This window comes from Lepidochelys kempii, chromosome 10, assembly GCF_965140265.1.
Source record: "Lepidochelys kempii isolate rLepKem1 chromosome 10, rLepKem1.hap2, whole genome shotgun sequence".
Taxonomy (NCBI): domain Eukaryota; kingdom Metazoa; phylum Chordata; order Testudines; family Cheloniidae; genus Lepidochelys; species Lepidochelys kempii.
The window spans coordinates 52,798,565-52,811,463 of record NC_133265.1 but is presented as its reverse complement, the minus strand read 5'-3'; the positions used below and the strand labels follow the sequence as shown (position 1 = coordinate 52,811,463).

The 12,899-nt window shown below is 40.7% G+C and overlaps 1 protein-coding gene across 10 annotated transcripts in view; it reads left to right on the top strand.

The window, feature by feature from the left end:
- Positions 1-12,899, top strand: part of LOC140894858 (C2 calcium-dependent domain-containing protein 4C-like) — a 43,937-nt gene that overhangs the window by 13,074 nt on the left and 17,964 nt on the right. For 6 of the 10 annotated variants that reach the window (XM_073303625.1, XM_073303622.1, XM_073303624.1 and 3 more), the window contains one exon: positions 5,474-7,177. The exons of 2 other annotated variants lie outside the window; for them this stretch is intronic. In XM_073303625.1, the coding sequence (XP_073159726.1) occupies positions 5,551-6,831 (1,281 nt within the window). In that variant the 5' untranslated portion in view covers positions 5,474-5,550 and the 3' untranslated portion in view covers positions 6,832-7,177. Of the gene's footprint in view, positions 1-5,473; positions 7,178-12,899 lie in introns of those variants that run through there. 2 more of the 10 variants (XM_073303627.1, XM_073303626.1) reach the window with 1 other exon arrangement.

Sequence of the window (12,899 nt, the reverse complement as noted above, 5' to 3'; positions counted from 1 at the left end):
AAGTACTCCTTTTCTTTTTGCGAATACAGACTAACACGGCTGTTACTCTGAAATCTACTTCATCTGACTCACTTAGCTCCATTGCAGTTCATCAACATCAACTCCATCATGATCCTACAGCATGACTCCAGGACAGATTGCTGCTTCTGTCCTTGACCCTCTTGACTGAACTCTGAGTATGTTCTCAGTCCCTTGCCCTCAGGCTCTGGCTTTGGCTTTGACCCCTGCCCCCCATAATTGGGGTCCTGACACTAAATAAGTGGGATGGTGACATCTTCTGGTTCCTTCTCAGTGGCCCTCATCTGGTTAGGGCAATTAAAGATCAGAAAAACAAAGGCTCAGTGGTGTCACGGTAGATTGCAGGTTCCCAAGATAGACTGGGGGAGGCAGCCCTGATAGTAAACCTCATTACTTCCAGTTCATCCATGTCACTGATCCCTTCTTTCGGCGTCCCGATAATATCCAAATATGAAGATATCAAGATAATATCCAAAAGAAGGAAGCAAACATCCCATTAAAATTAACTAATCAAACCATATTTCAATTATTTCAACTATAAACATCTCCTACTTCTAGAATCTTTCATCTCACTGTTATGCCAACCTACGATTTATTATAAGCCTTGAAGATCTGTATCACAGTTCTTTAACAAGTCATTTTGTACCAATATTTCTGTTTCCAATGCTGCATATTTTATAAACAATTTAATACTGTGAAATGAGTTGTACATTTTTTTTTTACCTCAGACAGTGATACAGGCCTTTGCACAGTGGTGCTTGCCCATGACTGATGCACCCACATATTGACTTATTGGGGCAGGAAAGGGACAAATGGAATACTGAAATGCTTGTTTCCAACATAGGTCGGCCTCTGTACACAGAGACAACTCATTCTTGCCTTTAAATCTGTGCTTTTACTTCCCAGGATTTTGGCAATAATTCTGGGCACGATATGATTTCCAAGATTTTGGAAAGGGCTCTTCCACTGCTCCATCTGTGATTGTCAAAAGAAAACAAGTAATCAGAAGAGACCATCTTGCCAGCTGTTCCGCAGCAGTGCAGTTAAAGTAGGAATCTTACTACTCATTAGTGTTCTTAACTGGAGATGGGCTCAAAGCAGAACTCTAGGCCTTACCACCAACAGCTATTGGGCAATTCATATCTGGAGCTCAACTTTGTGACTGAAGCCCTTCTGGCTTAGAAATCAGGGGATATTCTGATGAGCTGATTTCCTATGAACGCTCTCTTCTGTGAAGCATCAATGCATGCTGGATCCAGGCTGGCTACTGATCACAACGTGTTAATGTGGAATACTGGATTCATCCCTTGAGAGTCATCAGGGAACATTTTTACAGTTGCACTGCTGAGAATGTCACCCACACTGTGTTGATAACTAGGACAGAGTATTGAAAGTGAACAGAAAGAGAAAATAGGGAGGGACTTAAGAGCGCCTTTTAAGGGCATTCACGTGGATAGAATAATTATAATGTTGTCCAATGGAGAATGTGAAATGGGCAATTAGAGATCTAAGCAGCAAAACACTTGGAGCATGGAGGCTTAAATCCTTTGAGAAGGATTAACAGGAACATTATATCTTGTGGTTGATCTTGTTAAACGTGACTGCTAAACAGAGCAAATCCAGAACTGATGAAAGGCCTTTTGATTTAGCTACTTGAAAGATCATCAAATACTTTCAATTATGCCACTTCAGTAGAACAGACAATTCTAAACCCTCTTTGAAAAGGGTGTTTCAAAAACATGATCCTGAAGATATGGCACAATCTGAACCATGGTGACATGCTCCAGGTGTTTGGGGTATGAATTAACATAATAGAGTCAATTGGAAATTAGTCAGTATATGAGAACAAAGTGATTTTGATAGTTCAGGGATAACCTAGCCTGTAAAAACAGATAGAAAATCCTCAGAAGCTGGTGAAGAATTAATAATGACTGTTATGAGTCCTGATATGAAGGAGCAAGTCACAGAGAAAGTCTAAGAAGATAGTATCAGAGACGACTGTGTTGAGCATTGTGTCCATGATAAATGCATCAGTCATCAGAGAATTAGAATGTGAGAATTAATTTTAAGCAGACAGTAAAATGTACAGTCATCAATATCTGTTAGCCCAAGTACAGACTCTACCTCTCATGACAAAATTTTCTCTTGTAATCACTTGGATGATGTACCAGTCATCTATGGACATGAACACCATTGTGACCAGCATCCCCTAAATCAGGCTTTCAAAGTGATTCAGAAATGAGAGGGACTGATGGGGCTGTGTTTTGCGGCCAAGCATTAATTGAATAAGGAGAGCTGCTGAATTGGCACATTCAGGGCAGGTTCAGGAGTCTGGGTTTCCTTTAGCTTCTGGCAATGCTTTCTTTCTTGAAGGATCACTGATTTGTCATTGGCTAAAATTTACTATAGAGACAGTTAAAGGCCTTTAAGTAAAAAAATAAAGATAAAAAAGCAGGATATGGCACAATTACAGCCTCCACCCTTGACTAGCAAAGTAAATGAATGATCAGCTGAACTTCAGGTTTTGTAAGTAGCCCAACAAAGGATGGCAAGATTCCATACGTCCCACGCATCACTCAACCTAAAGTGAAAAGGTGAATGAATTCTGTCTCTCCACAAAAGATCCTCCTTACTCAAGGCATTGATCAACTAGACAGTATCGCTATGGGGCAAGAAAGTGTTTCACCTAATAAAAAAAAGAACCACAACATTTTGGCAACTTTGCTCTAGCTTACTCTGAAACACACTCTTCTATGAAAGGTTCCTCTATTTTCCAAGGCTGACTGGAGTATGGGCAGTTGCCATATGGGGTACCATACTTGCTTATAGGTCATGCCAATGCCGATTCCAGATGATCCAGCAGCTCCAGCTCCTTATCTATATGCTTCATAGCACAGTGCCCCTTTCTGATAGAGAAAGGCAGATTATTCAGGAGTGGCTAAAAACTCCCCAGATAAATCCTAAAAGCTGGCGTTATTCCAGAGAGCTAAGGCACCCTAGTGTTTTCTGAGATTATCTCTTGACAATGAATACCTGGCATGGCCATGGATACACATTACATAACTAAACAGGTATTAAGATTGATTCTCTTGTCACTTATGTTAATGTAAAACTGCAGTAACTCCATAACAATCAGTGACTACAGTATGTAAAATCAGTGAGAGAGAAGAATCATGTCCAGGACAGGGAGTTTTACAGCAAGTATCCCAGCACTTCATGGTTCAGACCTTCTAGTGTTCATCGAGTTTGGGACTAAAGCAGACACTGATCATAGACTCATAGAAGATTAGGGTTGGAAGAGACCTCAGGAGGTCATCTAGTCCAAACCCCTGCTCAAAGCAGGACCAACCCCAACTGATTGGGAACCTCGGATCAGAAGAGACTAAGCCCACTGGGTAACTTTCACTGAACTCCCCCCCCACATCCATGGCAAATCCTATTTTGTGGGTTTCTGAAGGGCTCCAGCAGCACCTGAACTGTGCAGCATGTTCAGGGTTTCTGACAGCACTGACATTTCAATAGCCTTATGTACCACAAGCTAATGTCAGACACCTTCCTCGCTGCATGGGGAATCCTCATTCAGATTCTGACGCCTGTCACTTGTTGGTTGAGGCAGAAGAATAGCCTATGATATCACAAGTACTTTTGGGAAGTATACCATGGCCTAATTCCAGGGGATATCAGTTTTTCATAAGGCATAGTATATTTTAGAGTGATTGCCTTGTTGACATTGGGGCGAGTTAGCTCTCTGGAATAATGCCTGCTTCTTAGGATTTATCTGGGGAGTTTTAAGCCACTCCTGAATAATCTGCCTCTCTCTATCAGGAGCACTGTGCTAAGAAGCACATAGATAAGGTGGTGGAGCTGTTGGACCATCTGGAATCGGCATTTGGCATGACCAATGAGAAAGTATGGTACCCCATATGGCAACTGCCCCAAACTCTGATCAGCCTTGGAAAATAGAGACACCATTCATAGAAGAGTGTGGTTCAGAGTGAACTGGAGCAAAGTTGCCAAAGTGTTCCACTGCAAATGTCCCTTGCACTGCAATCCCAACACTCCTTTTGGCAATTGCTGCCTGTGCCTATGCTGACCAGCAGTTACTTAGATAGAAAATATTAGAATGGTATTAAGTGGGTTTTTCTTTAAGTGGTTTTGAATTCAAGTTAGCAGCTGGATACTAAGTGGAAAGCCAACAAAAATATAACCAGTCATCTCTCCTTCCACAATTTGGAAACTACTGGGCTAAATTCTGGACCTCTGGGGTGGCTATTTGTGTCATTTCTGTTTATATGTAGTTTTTTTGCACTGGCAACAGCAATGAAATTCTGTGCTCTATTGCAATTTAGCCTTCCCTTTGATTGGTACCATTCCATCAGTACCAGTCATCTTGCCATTTCTCTCCTCTTACCTTCCCTAGACACTTCGATAATCCAATTACCATTCTTTGCAGGAAGCCTCATCATTACTACATCCACTCCTTTTTACCATATTTCCTTTTATATTTGCTCTAGACATAGTCATACTGTCTTTTTAAAAAATGCAAGCAAATAAAAACAAACCTAAACCAGTTACACAGGAGGGGGTGTGCACTGGCTCTGAATGAGGCTCTTACATTGTGTAGCTGCAGTAGTAGATGAACTGACCTGCATGTAAACTCACTGGAAGCCTGTCTGAGGGTGGGGCTTGCAGGTTGTTGCTGTGGCATATAACGCATCATCTCGAGAGCGGCAATTGAGGATGTGTGCTGCCCGAAAGAGAGCAGGTCTCCACTGGTCATGGTCTACTTTGCTGCCCTCTTCTGTCAGCCTTTATAAAGCAGAACCAGTTGTGTAGCTGAACTGCAGCAGAACTACAGTTTGAACATCTACTGCAGTGTCCCGTCTCAGTGGCATTAGCAGGGACTGTCTCACTGCATTTAAAGAATTAGAGGTAGGTACTCCTTAAATTGTACCACATGCACCCATTCTAACAGCACATCAGAACTGTCATTCGACTAGTATGCTTTAAGATTCAAGTTACGTGTATTGGAAGTCAAGTAGGGTGTTTACTTCTTCTTATAAATTAAAAAGCCAAAAGCTTTTAAGTGATGGCATTTGTTAAACACCATTTAGCAGCAGCCAAGTGATTGCTGCCATTTTGGACACAGAAAAGTCCTTCAACCAAGTTAGTGGTTCAGGAAAACTGACCTAAACTAGGGGCTCCTATCATGTCTCACCACTACAGAGGAAGGCTCCCTCATTAATTCTTTACATTTGTGATTTTGCTTCAATTCATTTAAAATTGCACTCAGGCTTTTTTTTTTTTTTTTTAAAGTCTCCTTCCCTAACTGTGAAGTCTGTAGCTGGTTCCTCCTGATGCAGTGTTTAATTCTGCCTCCCTCCGGACCATTAGTGGCTGCTGCCTTTTATGAAAAGCAGCAAGTGATCCTCATCTTACTTTTCCTGTGTTGCAGGTTCCAGTGAACAGCTTTTCTCCTAGGACAGATCTCTCCTCCTGTACGATAGCTGTGTGTATCACAAACTGTTCCTGATGTGGTGCCTGGAGAAACTCAGCAAGGCTTCAGAGCCAATCATGTTGGGAAAAGAAGGAGTTTGCTACTGGAATAGAGCTCAGAGGGCAATGGCTGCTTCTCCCAACATCTTAACCCCAGACAGGATTCCAGAATTCTGCATCCCATCCAGATTGATTAGTTTCCACTCTGCAAGGGATCCCAGCTCCCGCATCCAGTCCTATGCAGAGACCAACCTGTGCCCTCGTGAAACTGTTCATAACCCCAGTACACAGCTGCCACGTATCCTCTCAACTGAAATTGCTAATAACTTCATTTCAGTGGAAGAAAGCACCAACTCAGACCCACAGTCACAGGCAGCACTTTCCCTCATCCATTTCCCCAAGGTGCAGACATCCTATGGATTTTGCACTTTGCTGGAGAGTCCCCATACCAGAAGAAAGGAGAGTATTTTCCACAATGACCCATGCAGTTGTTCTATGTCCTGTCTACTGTTGCTGCCAAGTTCCAGAATCTACCTCAAAGGAGTAGATTCCAGCATCATCAGCTCTACCACCACCAGACTCTCTTCTAGGCATCCACACATGCCAAGACAAGACACTTGTGATTGTGATACTGCTTCTTCCACCGACTCTTCCCCTTTCACCTCCTCACTTCTCAAAAGATTCCTTCCCAGATCCTGCTTTTTATTTACAATCCAGAGCCCAGAGAGACTGCTCTGCAGGACTTTAAAGGCAGAAAGCAAATCCAGCATGTTAAGGGGAAACTCCTTATCCACAGATGAAGACAGCTCCACAGACAGCAGCCCCAATCCCAATAGGCGGTCTTTGGCAAGTTTATGTGAGTGCTCAAGCATACAAAGCTCTTCTGGGTCACAGTCAACCATCTTTCCCCAGGATTTTACTAATGGCAGAGAGAGACTTAGAAGTGTGCGTACAGTATTTCTTGATAGAAGAGGAATCTTGAGACTGTTCTCTGACTACTGTCCTGAAAGCAGAAGGCTGAGACTCCGTCTGATAAGTGCTGAAGGCTTATATGATATATTTGTGGAACCTAAAAGGATTAACTGTTGCGTCACCTTCTCTCTTGTGCCAGGGAAAGTTCAGAAACAAAGAAGCACTGTTATAAAGAGAAGCAGAAATCCCATCTTTAATGAGGACTTCTTCTTTGATGGTATTTCTAAGGATGATCTTCACAGACGATCAATCAAGATAAAAGCTGTGAATAAAGCATCTACTATGAAGAAAGATTATATTTTAGGTAAAATTGAACTTTGCTTATTGAGTATGGTGCCTATCTGAGGGGCACAGGAAAGCAATTAAGGCTAGTCTATTTTGAGCTAGGTAAATTTACTTTTGAATAAGATGTGTATTTTATGTGGCTATGTTACTTTCCCTTCTTATGTAATCTCTTTCTATTTTACAATTAATTGATGTTATTGTTAAATCATAATTGGCAAAGTTTTATTTTCAAGTACATCATGTGTAAGTGGCTGATATTAAGCAAGGTTTTGCCCCCCCCCCCCACATATCAGTATTTAAATTCTACTATAGAGGGGACTTAAAATATCTCATTACCTTAATTTAAAGCAATTGCACGATCCTTTGAAATCTCCACAGCTGTGCATTAAGTTTACAGGCGCTAATAGAAAACTGGAGTTTTTGTTATCATGTCAGACCATTGGCTTGTTACCCATGCTGCTGATATGGAAGTTAGTTGCATGTATTTGCCAACACGGATTTTCAACAGAGGAAAGAAACTTCCTATTTAAAAAGCAGTACATTCGTTCACAATTAGGTAAGAGGTACTAAGTGTTGGACATGACTTTAGATATAGTTTGGGAGTTTGCAGCAATAGACATTTACATGTGTGATTTTAGAGAAAATTTATCATATACACGTCAATGACAACTTAATCTATTTTCATTTGCCCAAGAGATTTCATATGTTTGAAAGATGCTAACTTGTCTCAGGAAAATTCTTTAAGTGCCAGGTTATAGAATGAGCATGTTGTTAATCTATAACATTACTTATAACAATGCTTCACTGCTGCCACTTGAGTATATATACACATCAATTAATACTTGCAGTTACCACAATAGGGTCCTAGCTATTAATATTTTAAATACATCAAGGAGAAATTTCATGTGATGTACTCATTTGATGTAAAAGGGATGGCACTTTATTTAACTTAAGGGGAATATTTTACAGGTTTATTTTTTTGCTACCATTTAACCAAGAAAAACTATTTTAATACAGTATATTCAGTGTGGTTGCATGTGCGCCTCATTTTCATGAAGAAATATTTAATTTTTCTTTACCTAGATTCATTTGTAACGGACGGTGAATTTTGACAGTGTAAGGACTGCATCACTGGCCAACATTATAAGCAAAATGTTTACAGAAGGTCTTTGGTACGTTGATAATTGTAAATTAAGGCAGAGAACATTTGTGGCACAACTTAATTGCTGTTAACTAGGAAATTGCACCATTGGTAAACTGGTATATTGACAGTTTTTTAATAACTCCAAAAATCCCAGTTTCTTACTTTAAAGTTCATGCTCACATGATCAAGTGTTTAATGCCACCCTGGTTGTACTTCGGATTTATTTGAATATGATACTACCAAGCCTTCAGGGCTTCCAGAAAAGGTAATTTCTTCTACCCTAATCGTTTGAGTATGGGCTATAGAGCTCTAGAATCATAGTTTTTGTCTATTGGAATGGGAATGTGGTCCATTAACTTCATTCGCATGCTTCCAGCAGCATTCTAAGCCTCTTGTTGGAGAAGGCACATAAAACCCTAATACCTGGAGACTTGTTCTCTGATGCATCTAGGGGAAAATGGCTTTCAGTGGCAACCTGGTGGTAGTGAGCTCCTGCCCTGAAGAATGATTCGATTACCCCACCTGATGTTTAAGCTTTGTAAATGCCTCCATCCTGGTTCGCATGAGCCTGAGCCTGACCACCCTGTATGGCGGTGCACAAAAGTGTGTTAGCATCGGTGATCTTGACAGCCACAGCAGAAACCACAAAGGCTCTTGCCGTTGCATGTATGAGAACCACCTCAGTAATTAACACCTGCTGGGTTCTCTCAAGATTGACTCTAACCATACAGGGGTGAAAAAAGAAAGCAACCACCTTTACACAGAGTCTGGCCAAGATACAAGATAGGTAAAAATGAGGGTAATTTACTTCGGAGATGTTGCCCTTGCTGTTAGATAGTGAATAGGTTAGGGCTATAACACAATTAGCCATTCCAATAATTAAATAATTACAGTGAATCCTACTGGTCCATACCAGATTTAATCCAAGTATCTCTTCATTTTCCCATCAGAACCACACCCTTTGGTTACTAGTCCTTCCCCACACAAGGATCCTGAAGACTATAAGCGTTGTCTGTGGTGCATGTCTCCGATTTGACCTTCAGACTCTCCCCACAATTTGGCGTCTCTCCTTTTGAACTAGGAACTGTTGTGGTGCCTAGGCTGAGCTTTCCATCAGCATCTTCCATACTTATCCCACATTGTTTTTCACTTAACAGGCTGCTTATATACCTTTAACTGAGTACTTGCCTTTCCTTTCCTTTTGCAGGGTTGGTATGCACACCCTCCTTCTCTCTCCTCTGGCCAAACAGTTGCCTCTCTCACTCTGCCTGTTTTTGCTCACCCAAAATAGCTCTGCACTAATTCATTCTCAAAGCAATCTAACTGGCCAGGAAGAACAGAGGAAGTTGTCTATCATGTCATCCTCTGATCAGTTCCAAAACTGAAGCAACTCAGCCCCCTGCTGGAAACATTATAATGGTCCTTTCAGTGGTGTACAGGAGTATGCAGTACAAGTGATTTTTCTTGGAGTTGTTATGAGTTAGCTTTTTGTCTTCCTGTTTCCTTTTCTAGCTGCAAATAACTAAGAGATTTCCATCCTATAATGAAAAGGAAAAATGCTGCTCTTTTGTGTAATTGATAGTTTTATTCTCATTTTCTTCTGTTCTCCACCCTGATAGACTTCCACGGGGAGAGAGAAACATCAAATCCATGCTCTATCAAGGAGACCTGAGAGCAGACTTAGTTTTGTTCCGGAATTTCTTCATTCCTTCCCATTCAGCCTTGGAGATACACAAACTTACAATAAAAAGCAGTGGGTCTCACCATTATCATACCTTCCTACTCACAGCTTTCACCACCACACATTTCAAATATTCCAACTAGGCAGAACATTAATATCTTATCTTCAAACCCCAGAAACATATGTGGGTAAACAATGTGTGTTGCTGAATTATGAAGATAACATAGTTATGTTCTGCCTAGCTGGAATGTTCAAAGTATGTGGTAGTAAGAGATATGAGTGGGCAAAGTTAGACACTGTGCCAATGAGGTAGGAGAAAGTGGCTAGCCCAGTGCATGAGACAAAGGAGTACTTTCCTTCAGCCCAGATTCGCCATCTTTGTTCATCAGTCCTTTTGGCTATATTATGACACAAACTGGTTACTGAACACAGCTTAAGGGGATGTATTATGTTGCCTTGCCTCTTTGACATAGCAACTACATGCCACAAAATATTAGTTATCAGAAAGCAAGCTGCTAACACTTTTGAAATAAGGCACTGCACCCACAAAGAACAGAAGCCTGAAAGTCAATCCCTAAATGCATATTATATATGTGAAAACATGTAGATGAACAGGATGAGGAAGAAAGCTGCACAAAAGTAAAGGCAGATATTTATCTTCATTTCACTAATTCCAGGTCCTCAGCAATATCACATATTTTGACTCAAATGTTATTTCATCTTCCACTCTCAATTTGTCCTGTTTTGCTTTTGTCTTTATTTTATGAATCATTTGATTCCAATCAAGGAAAGTTCATATTTCCGTTATATTGCATCCTACAGTTTCAAGAGGAGAGAAAAAGATATATGTTAAGTCAAAGGCCCTGGTGGCAAAAGGAGTAATTAGTGTTGAGAGTTTGTTTGGACCCTGCCACATCCCGAAACACCACATACAAAAAATTATTCAGTGGTGATCTGTGCGTTTAATAATTTTAATATATAGCCCACCTGAGAACAACAGCAAGCATCAGTGTACCCCACAACTTGATCTGAGTTTACAAACCAAAAGAAGCTTTGATATCTTCTGTAACCAAAGCCATTCAATGTCTTGTATGTATCTATTGAGAAAGATGTACAGTGAAAGAAACAAGACACCTGTAAATTCCTTCACTGTTGCCTGCAGTTTATTACAGGAATTTAATAGGCTTTTTGTGTAAAAAAAACCCCAAGCAAAGCTAAGTTATGTATTTAAAGATCTCACCATCTTTCTTTTTATCACCCTTTAAATCAACACCTGGAGTAAGCCTGCAGCTGCACTGGGTAATATAAGTTTACCATCCCAGGTCTTACATGGAAAATCCCTCACCCACTTGTCGAACAAAAGTCCCAGTAGTTTGAAGGTGTAACCCATAATAGCCCAGGACATTCCTTCCTGAGCTCGATTAAAAGGTTCTCACAGTAACAGCTACTGCTTTTATTTATTTTTCCAACTCACAATCAGCCAAGATTGTTTCCATTCATGCAATAATAGGTCTCCAAGTTGCCCTTCAAAGTTTATCATATTTCAGTTTCCACAAGGGACAAATAATGTTATCACTGAACCTGCTGTAGCTCTGACGCTGATCCTGGGTATAGGTCTTACCAGGATTCTCGAGGGCGGGGAGGGTAAACTGTTGTGTGAACGTAAACAACAGTTATCCCACAAGTAAGGTATTAGAACATTAGAGCTAGGCATCATCTAACACTACCTTTGGTTTCACTGAATACTTCAGTGCTGACCTGAAACATCTGCATTCTAATTATTTACTTTTATATCTACTGAGAACAATTTCTAGGATTGAGCACTTCAAGTGAAAAACCCGTGTATCACAACTTTCACTCTGCAGGCCCGATCCTTCCCTCATCTCTCTATTACTAAGCCTTCTTCTGCTTGCCTTTGGAATTCAGTTACCTGTAGAACACCACTCCAGGTTTCATCCAGAGATTATTAGAACCCCCTAAAAGCAAGCGTTTGTCAGAAATATTGACACAGCTTTAGCGTAATCTAGTCAAGGCTTTATGGAGTTTGGAAATGTTAATAGTTATAGTTAGCTCAAATTGTTTCATTTTACTTGGACAATAATTTTGACACTCAGATTGTGCCCAACCCCACCAAAAAAAATCCAATGAGTTTAACTTCAGTTCAACAGTACAATTTTGCTGATTTATAAAGTGTCCAATGAGTTTAATAGGTCTTGGGCTAACCAACTCTACAATCTTTTTTTCTGAGATGGAAAGGCATCCTTCACTGAAACACCACAAATGAAGCACAGGGTTCAACTACTGGGGCAAGGCTTTTACTTTTGCCCTGAGATGCAAAAATCAATTCTCATCTTACCCCATATGTCATTGAGGTGAACTTTTTTCTCTCAGATCTACATGGCAGTTGGGGACCCTGTATTCTTCCAAGCTTATCACCTCTTTTATGCCAGAGATGAAATAGTCATCTTGTCTTCTGGACTCTTGGAACTACATTTTCAAATGTGTTAAATGACCTTCAAAGGGGTCTGGTTTTCAGAGAGTGCTAAGCACTGACACTCTGAAAGTCTGACCCCTTTTACAGGTCTCATGTTGTACAGCTGGAAAGAGAGGCACCCAGAATCACCAGTCACCTTTGGCTATTTTAGCCTTGCAGGTGGTGAGGCAGAGCCATGAAACCCGGGACTGCTTAAAAAATTTGGATCCCAGCCCTGAAGAAGAGCTCAGTGTGGCTCAAAAGCTAATCTATCTCACCAATAGAAGTTGGTCAAATAAAAGATATTACCTCACCCGCCTTGTCTCTCTAATGTCCTGGGACTGACACAGCTATACTACACTGCTTACTAAAAACTGGGGGACAGGTTTCTTGTAATAAACTTTGGCAGAAACTTAATCATTATAAGAATGCCAACTTTTGGAGCAGGTTACTGAAGCGGAGGACAGGAACACTAGATAAATAGAAATAATTTAACTTTTGTCCCTACCTACAGAGCTCCCCTGGGAAGTTGCCAGAAACCACATGCAATGCACTGACAATACAACTTCCAGGGCTTAGCTGTATTATTTCCCCTCTACAACTTCTGGAGTTTCACATTTCTCTGCAGATATGTTGTTAACACAACTTGTCAACTTTTTAATATAGAAGCTGTTTTGACAACACCACCTTACCCTGGTCTGATGTTGCAATGTGACCAAACCATGGACTTGTTCAATGTGACTGGAATAGGAATGCTGCTTCTTTGACCAGAAATCTTTATTGTGAACATTCCACATGGAAAGGAACAGCCATACATTATGGACTGAACC